This window comes from Sorghum bicolor, chromosome 8, assembly GCF_000003195.3.
Source record: "Sorghum bicolor cultivar BTx623 chromosome 8, Sorghum_bicolor_NCBIv3, whole genome shotgun sequence".
Lineage (NCBI taxonomy): Eukaryota > Viridiplantae > Streptophyta > Magnoliopsida > Poales > Poaceae > Sorghum > Sorghum bicolor.
In genome coordinates this window covers 56709442-56719487 of record NC_012877.2, presented here as the reverse complement: position 1 = coordinate 56719487, position 10046 = coordinate 56709442, and the positions used below count along the sequence as shown (strand labels likewise).

At 47.9% G+C, this 10046-nt stretch overlaps 1 protein-coding gene across 2 annotated transcripts; it reads left to right on the top strand.

Annotated features, from left to right (window-relative positions):
- On the top strand, nucleotides 2028–9695 carry LOC8068114. 2 transcript variants are annotated; one of them, XM_002443353.2, is made up of 14 exons: nucleotides 2028–2307; nucleotides 4322–4770; nucleotides 4885–4948; nucleotides 5062–5412; nucleotides 5736–5860; nucleotides 5948–6056; nucleotides 6143–6288; nucleotides 6411–6484; nucleotides 6723–6828; nucleotides 6940–7066; nucleotides 7149–7221; nucleotides 7307–8595; nucleotides 8685–8876; nucleotides 9013–9695. In XM_002443353.2, the coding sequence occupies exons 1-14, from the start codon at nucleotides 2299–2301 to the stop codon at nucleotides 9199–9201; spliced, it is 3303 nt and encodes a 1100-aa protein (XP_002443398.2). In that variant the 5' UTR covers nucleotides 2028–2298; the 3' UTR covers nucleotides 9202–9695. The 2 variants fall into 2 exon arrangements, with proteins under 2 accessions (XP_002443398.2, XP_021301485.1); XM_021445810.1 differs by having other exon boundaries at nucleotides 6717–6828.

Genomic DNA, 10046 nt, shown 5'->3' with positions numbered 1-10046 from the left:
CCCCATGCCGGCCACTGTGCTCCTAACACGGGGCGTGTGTAGTACTAGTGGCAGAGCAGTGCAACGCCCGGGCGCAGCTTTTTGTCTCCCCGGCGGCACGCAAGCCAACGCCCCCAGCCGTTACCGCGCATGGACGACGACGGGGAATCACGGAACGGATCCCCGGCTGTGCATGTTGATCGATCTGATCTCCGCGCCTCCCTGCACTGCGCCAGCGCCCATGCACGCACACACCTTGGGTCGTTTCATAATGTAATATAATAAAGCCAGTCTCAATGTGGTTTCATTAGAGTTTCATGCACATTAAATATGCTGATGTGACGTTATATTAATGAATAGAGAGATGATAAGAGTTTCATGGGAGTAGAGAGAGTTTCATCTCCATGAAACTCCTACGTACTGTTTCCAAAATATTGATGTGTTGGAAACTGTGTCATGAAACTTCCATTGAGGATGGCCTAAGGTCTTGTTTAGCCATAGCATTTTCGTTGGTTTGTGGCAAATATTGTCCAATCATAAACTAACTAGGATCAAAAAATTCATCTCGCAATTTACAGGCAAACTGTATAATTAGTTTTTATTTTTATCTATATTTAGTGCTTAATGCATGTGCCGTAAAATTCAATGTGACAGGAAATCTTGAAAACTTTTTAGTTTTTTAGGTGAACTAAACAAGGCCTAAATTCACATTTGTATTTGTGGCGACTTACGGAAACTTTAAGCACCGTTCTCTTCTAGTGCAACTTAACAAAAAAAAATGGTTATCCTAGTTGTCCACGCTCCGGTTTTCTCCGTGTCTTAATCCATCCTAAGATAGTAACCCTTTACCTTTTGTTTTCAAATTTTCGTCAGCTTAATTATAGTATTCACACTCATGATCAACGTCTTCACAAACCTTTCAAAAAAAAGAAAAACACACACACACACACAGACAGAGAGAGTAATGAGTAATGACAAGGTGTTGCAAAACGGGCGCGACCTAGGATATTTATTTCACGGGGACACGAGGAACAAACAGATCAAGAACTGGAGGGCTGCCTATACACACCTGGAAGCTGCTCCTTCCTCTTCCTAATAAATAATGCATCACACCCGTCGACCACATAATTTCAGGCCCGATCGTCTCTGCAGGCACAATGCGCTTGGCCATGCATGCTCATGCTCATCCTTACCCCTGTGACGTCACCACCAACCCAACAAACCTCCCCTCCCCTCCCCTCTCGATCGCCTGCCAAGGATATGATACTCCTACGCTTTTGCAGGCTGCAGCAGCTCCTCCGCTTGCATGCACGCTCGCTCGTATACGCTCCGGCCAGACCCTAGACGGCTACCCTAACCATCCACTGACACGCGGGCCTAGCGGTCCCCACCTGGCACCCAGCCCCACCGGCCAGCCTCCGCACGGGGAACCTTCTCGAGTCTGTAGAGCGCCCTCCACCGCCGGGGCAACACTGCCCCGCCGGGTCCTTCCCCTGACACAGGAGCAGAGCAGCAACGGAGGGGCTGGCACCGGAACGCGACGAAAACGGCGACGAGCATCCCTACCCTCCCTCCAGAATCCGTCCGTCCGTCCGCCCGTCGTACGCCCGCCCGCCTCTCACCGGCACCTTCCCGGCAGCTTCTCCCGGTCCCCGCCGGCTGCCGGAGCCCCGGGGGGGCTCGCTCGCCGCCCGCCCGCCACGTGCCCCCACCGCCTCGAGTACAGTGCAGCACGCACGACGGAACGCGACGGGACAGACGCGCGCCAGTGCGCCACGCGGTGAGGGGTAGTACTGGTTGGTGCTGGGGTTTTCCGTGGCGCGGCCGCTCGCAGTCGCAGCGGCCCGGACCCGGTTGCCTGAAACGGCAAAGAGGAAACGGGGTGACCCCGGCTGGCCGTGCGCAACGCGACGAGGAGGGTTTAAAGCGGGGAGTGGAAGGAGAGAGAGAGGGGGCAAAAGCTGTGCCGGGTACGGGGAGTGGGTAGAGCCAACCTGCCAGTGTGCCTGCCAGAGATAAGAGAGAGAGAGAGAGAGAGAGAGAGAGAGAGAGAGGGGGCAGGGAGACAGCGGCAGCACCGCAGCAGAGAGGAGGAGACGCTGCTGCGCCCCCCGTGGTGAGCGAGTACAGTACTAGACAGCCAGAGAGACGATCGTGATTCGTGAAGCGGGTTTTCGGAGGAGGGGAGGCTCCTACCATAAAGCGGCGAGGGGGCGTGGGGTGCACAAGGAAGAGGAGGACGGATCCTTCTGGGAGGGAGGCGAGCGCCCGTGCGTGCGGTGCGAGGACGGAAGAGCCGAAGCCGCGCCGGGAGCACCCATGGGAGAAGTGAGCTCCCTCCTTGTTGTTTTACTAGCGTTGCGTGTGTGCTCGTGCTCGCGATTCTCGAGAGCTAGCTAGGAGGAGTAGCTATACCAATGGCGCGTCCGTCTCACCTTTGTTCGCCGCCGCTCGTACGCATGCGCCGGCGCCGCTGGGGTTTTGCTGCCATTCTGCGGTTCCCTGCTGCTCTCGTCTCGTGTGGTTTCGTACGTCGTGGGTTGGTGTGCGTGCGTGCGTGGGCGTCTGGTTTCGAGTTTCGACACACCACCCTGGCGTGCGGTTTTCCCGGTGGATTTTTCCTCGCGAATGTGGTGCGCGCCGGCGCGCTTCTGTTGTCTGAACGCCGCCGATGATGGTTCGCCGAGGCGCGCGAGCGGCGGCCGTGTGTATCAGCTGGGATTTCACACCTCATTTTTCTTCGCTTTTTTTTTTGTTTGTTTGTTTGGAGTTGCGATCGCGGACGACGATCGAGTGTGCGTGCGGCGCGTTTGTGTTGTTCCGCTCTTCCTCGCTGCGATTCCGTGGGGGCTTCAGCGGGATTTGGGGTTTTCTCCGGGAGGGGCTCTCTCCTGCGATTCTGCCCGGTTTCTTCGCTCGCGAGTTCCGCCGGTGCCGTGTGTTTCCCAGGTCCCAGCATGCAGCGCGAGCGCCGCCGCCGGTTTCGGCTCTACGAATTCCGGCCATTTCGCTGAGTTCTTCTCTGCTGCTCCTCTCGAATTTGTGCTTCTTCACCCCTCCGCCGCGCCTCATCCCGGCCGGCCGGATTCTGACGTACGGTTGTGGTTTTGTTGTTCGTCGCTCTTAGGGTTTCGTTTGGCCTCCGCGTTTTACCGTCCTTTTTGCCATTGGAAGGTGGTTGGAGCTCGTCGGCGCCATTGCGGTTTTTTCCTGTGACGCGGTTTACTCCGATCGATTTCGGTGGTGCTGGGTAGCTTTTGCAGCCGTGTTGACGGAGGGGATGAAATTTCTGCGCAATAATGTGGGAGCCCTCGGTTCCTGCTCTCTGATCACCCTCTCCATGTGCCGCCCATTCCATCATCACATTCTATTTCTAGCTTTGCCTTTGCCTTGGGTTTTGCGGTTTTCCATGGCTTGCTGAGTTTTACTTGGCAGATTCACGCGCTGGCGTTAATGACGTTTCTGTGCGGTTCGATTGCGATCCCACCATCATCCATGCTATTTTTGGGATTTCTTCGGGGGTTGGGACGTTTCGTATGCTTCCCCGTTCTGAGGTCTGCTGCCTACTACTACTGCTACTACTTCCTAGGTGGTGAAGAAATCTTTGGCACAAATCTCTTGCGTGGCCGTGTATCTTCGTATCTGGTACCAGTCCGTGTCGTGTCATTCGCATCTACTGTACGTAGAACTGACCAGTGGCATTGCTGATGTGACCGAGAGCTATGTTTTGTCAACTGGTGATTTGACCATGGTCTGAGCAGGCACTGTGGCTTGGTGTGAAGTCTTGTCTCTTCTGCTTGTTCTTACATGGGGTCGTCAAATGGATTCTTTATAGCATTCCGTTTTTGTGTCGATGGAGGAGCTTGACTGGCTGCACTTTTGTTTTCTTTTGGTGATCTCGGATCCTTTTTCAGTTCCGTGCTGTGCTTGAAGTTGAGTAATTTTGGAAGTTCGTTTTAAACCTTTTTCGTGAGTTGCTTGGGTACTGCATTAAATTCACTAGCAGTAGCAATTTTCCGCAAGGTGGCTGATGCCTTTCTCGGGTTCCATTCTGACTTGTCTTTGTAGTGGCAACCCAAGGATAGCATGCTGCAAACTTGAATTTTGTTGACAGATTCCACTATGGCCTATCCTTTTTATTAGCTTGCTGTTTCCAGACCTTGTGCTTTTGATTGCCACTGTTCGTAGAATGCAGGGATCGTTGAAGTTTGGATCATGAATTGCTTGGGGATACTGCAATAAGAGTTCACCTATTATACTTGTACAAGTTCCAATTAAAGCAATTCGAGCAATTTGGTCATTGTTTTGTTCTAATACAGCTTGTTCTCTTTTGAATTCGCAGAACTCAAGTGAAGAAACCAGCGGGGCAGGAACCAGAGGCAGCATGGAGCGCGTGAAGCACGACAACTTTTGCCGCGCCGTCGCGGAGGACAACACAGCCCTCCTCCTCTCGGCGGTGGGGAACTTCAGGAAGGAGGCCATGTGCCGCATCCGCAAGGGCTCCGACGCCTCAAGGGTGCTGGACAAGGAGATGTCCACGAGGCTGCTCCACCTCGCCTGCAAGCACGACGCGGTGGAGTGCGCGAGGCTGCTCCTAGAGGGTGGCAGCGGGATCATGGCGGCCCCCATTGATGCAAGGGACCAGCTCACGCGGACGCCGCTCCACGTCGCAGCTGAGACACACTCGGCCAGGTGCATACAGCTGCTACTCTCCAAGAACGCCCGCACTGATCTCAGGGTGGTTGACGGGAGACCACTTCTCCCGCTTGAGATCGCGCTAATGAGTAGGAGGTATGTGAATGTATTCCATTGCTAGTAATGCATGACTTTGACTGACTTCAGTCCCCAAATTTGCTGCAATATAACTGTACTGTAAGATAAGATGTGTTTCCTCGTTTTGTTCAGAGTTCAAACTAACTGGTCGGTGGAGAACCCAATTGAGGATCTTCTGTCTTTTCTTAAACAAAGGGTTCGTATCCTCAATTATTACACTTGAGCATTGTCTGAATTGTTCATTCATAGCTATTCTGTATCATTAAATGCATCTTTTTAACCAAGCTCGACACCTCTCTCTATGTGTAGGATCTCGATGCAGTAAGGCTCCTGGCAGAGAAAACCAGAGTGGTCGGGGAGCTTGCTTACAGATACGCCATGGAAGGAAGTATCCCTGCATTGGCAATGCTGCTTCTGGTGGTTGAAGAGAAGATATCGTCACATGTGAGTGTGGTGATAGAGGGAGTCAGAACAAAGCGCTCAATCTACAACTCCATTGTGGATGAGGCTTTATCAATGGGAGATGCTTCAGCTCGTGATGGAAATGAAAGGAAAAAGGCCCTGCTCTGTGAGATTCAGCTGCTTAACCAATTTGGATCGGCATCATGGAGGGACCACAATGACAGGAGAACACTACCCCCTCTATTGAGAGCTGCTAAGGTACCACTCACCATTGTTCATTTAGTAACGCATAAATGCCTTTGTCAGTAGGATAGCTATTTCCAAATTGTATATGTGAGGGTGTTCTTCATGTCGCTTTTTCATGATATCTGACTGAACTACGTATTTCTATAAAATGTAAATGCGGCTCTTAGTTACTACTATAACTAGAATGTGAATTGTGTATCCAATGTGTGTTTGCGGGTCTAAGCTGATTTTCATGAAAAATGAAGCTAATTGTGCTATGCATCACATGCTGAAGTTTTTAAGGCTACAGCTTGTATCTCTACAGAGACTTCTGCTGATCAGCCTTTCTTGTATAGGTTGGAGATATGGATGTCATAAAGATGCTCCTGATGGGGAATGTTGATGTCAATGAAGCTGACTCTGAAGGGAACACAGCACTTCACTGGTGCCTTAGTGGTGCTTCATGTACCAAGGAGCCAAGGTGCACATCTTAGAAATTACATATTCCTATCCATTGTATCATAAGATAGTTGCTTTCTTACATCTTAGTTTTTCTGTCATTGTGCAGGATTGTGTGGCTTCTGCTGAAGAATGGTGCAAGAGTTTTCCAGGGGAACAAATTAGGACTCACACCAGTACACAGCGCTGCAGCTAAGGGCAATTACAAAGCTCTTCAGGTATCCTCTTGCTACTTACTTTTCTAATTACTCTGTTGTGAGTTATGAGAGTGACTAATTGGTTTTATTTTTCTTTTCTTCGAAAGTCACTTCTGCTTCATGCTCAAGATTGTGTTGATATACCTACCAAGACCAAAGAAACCCCATTATTCTTTGCAGTGAAGAATGGTTCTGTGGATTGTGTAAAACTTCTTTTGCGTTTTGGGGCTGATACCAAAGCCCGAAACCTGAGGTGCGTAAATCTTCGGAGGACAGTCAACTAATTGAATTACAAGTTGCAAAATGAAAATAGAAAGAATGATTTAGTTTAGAGTCTGATGCACTTATCATTCTGCAATTATTTGTCATGAACAGAAAGCAAAGACCAATTGACGTGGCAACATCCCAAGACATGCGTTTCATTCTTAGCTCTGCAAATGTGTTACCATGTAAGCTCTATATCGACATCTGCTTCATTTCTTTCTTGTAGTTTATTTGATCTCTGCAGATGTAATGTAATGGACAAGCCAGGAGTTCAATTTGATGGAAGCATTTAATTAATTAAATTGCATATAGATTGGTAACATTTCTGTTGGTATTACTAAATAACTGTGGACATGTAGAAATTTCCATTTTATTCGAGAACATAGAAATTTCCATTTTAACAGAAATGTGTTCTAGCTTCAGGGAACCATAGCTCACCTCAAAAGAACCGTGTGATGAGAAAGGAAATTTACAAAGAACTTCTTGGTGATGAATTTGACGATCTTGATAAGGATTACTGTGATGAAAGGTATGTCTGATATACACTACATGATATTACTTTATAACAGCTACTCTACATGATTACTTGAATTATAACATCTTTACGTCTCACCTGTAATTGCTTTGAATTTTGCTGCAGCTACACTGGGCTGAAGACATCAGTAGGCCAACGTGATTTCCGTTCCAGTAATCGTTCTGCACAAGGGCCTAAGAGTAAGAGCCAATATGTTCCAAAACAAGCACAAGGTTCAAAGTTTGTGCCTCGGGTAAGTTAAGCATACATCCCTATATCTGTCAATACTTACCTTTTTTTGTTCAGTTTGCTTCTTACATCACATTCTTTTTTAGAACAATCATTGGCCGAAGCATGACTACACTCGCAAAATTTTTGTTGGGGGCCTCCCACCTTCAGTTGACTCTGGTAAAACTTCATAAATGCTGCACTGTTTGGTAGTTAACTAAACCAATACACACTTCTAACTTTCTATGTTGTTCCTTTTTGACAGATTACCTTATTGAATTCTTCAATGCTGAATTTGGTCCTGTGGAGGAAGCAGTAGTCATCGGGATACCAATTGGCAACCGAGTTCAGTCTCGAGGTTTTGGCTTTGTAAAATTTGAGAGAGAGGAGGATATGATAAGTGCAAAGGAAGCTCATCATGTTTACATGCTTGGGAAGAGAGTGGAGGTAAAGGATGCTGTTGCTAGAGCATACTTGCCTTTAGAAGACCAAAGATATACTTCTTTGAGGGAATGCATCAAGGAGCGCCCAAAGGTACACAGGGTGCTGGATGGTGAACTGACTGAGGAACACAACCTCCAGAAGCGGCAACCATTGCCAGAAAAGTGTCTTCCATCTTGGTTCTTTATATTCAGGAAGTGGTTGCCAGGATTTCTTGAGGATGAAACAGCACGACTTGGAGGAGAGAGGTATCCGTTGAGCTCTCTGAAGGGTGATTTCAGAGCAACTTGCAGGATGGAGCTTGATCACACCGCACTTGGTTATCCTAAGCTAAGTGACTTTATGCGCTCCCTCCCTGGAATCTGCAGAATGTGTGTAGTTCCTGTTGGAAGTGGACCTGCAACGCACATGGTCCTCCTTCCACCACTCTCACGACCGAAGTATGTACCCTTGCTAGAGCCTTGCTCCTTTGATCGTGATGAGCTTGCAGAATCAGTGTCAGATCATCACTCCCCAAGATCACCGCTTAATGCCAACATCGCGGATGACTCCCCACATAACACTGACAGCCAGCAGGGTGATGATGCATGCAGTGAGACCAATGTTCAGATCCTGCAAGTTGATGATGCATGCAGTGAGACTTGTGTTCAGAGTCAGCATGGCCATGAGAGCAGCAGGAGCAGTGCTGAAAGCCAGCAGGATGGAAGTTCCTCTGACAATGGTAGCTTACTGGACGATGTTCCTGTCAGTACTACAAAGCTTGATCTGATTGAGTCTGTAACTTCAGTCAAGCCTGCTCTGATTGAATCTGTACCTCGAAGAAACCCTGATCTAACTGAATCTGTACCTCCAAGAAAGCCTGATTTGGTTGAGTCTGTACCTGCAAGGACCAATTTGATGGAGTATGGGTTTCTTCCTCAAAAGAATGAATCCGGACCTATACTGAAGCCCAATTTGCTTCAGTTTGGACCTTCAAGAAAGCTTGAGTTGATTGAGTCCAAGCCTTCAGAATGCTTCATTGATCGTCCTTTTGAAAGGCCAGCAGTTACACCCAGCAGCTGCGAGAGTGATATGAGATTCTCTTTCTTCCAGTCTCAGTGGGACAAGTACCTGGTAAGGCTGCCTGCTTGCAAACTGACAATGTTTATTATGTTGGTTAAGCACAGAATAATGTTGTACTAATACTGTTGTTTGTACTTCAGACTCCATATCCCAGGAGTGACTGCTGCATCATATGTCGATCTTGTGAAGCTGGGATGCAGCTTGTCCCCTGCCTTCATAAGATCTGTGTTGCCTGCATGATGAGGTGCAATATCAGAGCATGTATGGTTTGTGGCACTTCTGTAAGTGGAGTCAAGTCATCCCCTGCAGTGGATGCAACATACAGATACATGGTAATGAATATTCTTCAAACAATTAGAATTGCTTTTGACGACCTCTTGTGAACAAATAGTTTATATCATTTGTAGACTGTTTGAACTTTTGTTTCTCTATGAGTTGGATTGGTCTGACCAGTTGATGAATTTGCAGGGACTCACGGAGCGCGCTTTAGATCAAAGGTGCCAGTTGATGGTTGTCTGCCGTGGAGCTGAGGCAATCGTCAGATGCTCACCATGTATGCACACCATCGCTTGCCGGGGATGCTTCCTTGCCTCAGTGACACTACTGAAGTCCTGCACCACCTGTGGCTTCATGGTTGAGCACTTCAAGATCGTTTGACAACACTTACCTCCCGAATACACACTAGTATTACTAAGCAAACTAAGGTATAGAATAAAGCAAGCAGTCCTACAACCTGAAGGAGAGATCTGATGTGCTCTCGTTCGGTTTTGCCACACTTGTGGGATGCGCGAACAGGCTATTTTGGCAGTAGTATAGGCGCCCTCGCTCTTGTGAGCCTGAGGTGCTGATCTCTTTTGCTCCCTTCTGTTCTTCCTTAGAAACACCTTGAGAGACATGCTCGATTTGTCTTCTATTGCTAGTTCTGCTTCTGTGAGCTTGTTATGGTCTGGCATTGGCAAGCTGTCAGTAATAACGCCATGTAAAGCCCCTCGTCTCTGTTATGGCACTTCTGTCAGTAAACCTGTGTAAGTAGTTTCTAAGTACTACTAGCATCTAAGATGGATCTTTTAAGCTTCACCTCTGGGGTTGCGGTGCTTACAATACACTCTTTATAATATGTTCCTGATGTCTAAATCTAGTATTTTTGCCTCTTTCTGCTTCAATTCTGGGGTTGCTGTGCTTACAATTCCATCCTTTTACTATGTCCCTGATGTCTAAATTTGGTATGTTTGGCTCTTCTTTTTCTTATGGTTAAGTTGAATCGAAGTTTGTTGCTGGATGACATTTATAGTATGTTGCATTTTCAAAATGCACCCAGCTAGTTCCAGTTATCCAGTGATTTAAAATCTGCATTTTGTTCAGTATGTTTGGTCTGCGTTGCTCTGTATCGCTTCTATGATTCAGAGTCATAGTTGTTTATATGGTTCACTTTTTTGTGCAACCATTTTTCATTTTCATCAATTGGTTGTGGTGCTTTAGTTACCGTTGAAGCTACGAAGCTA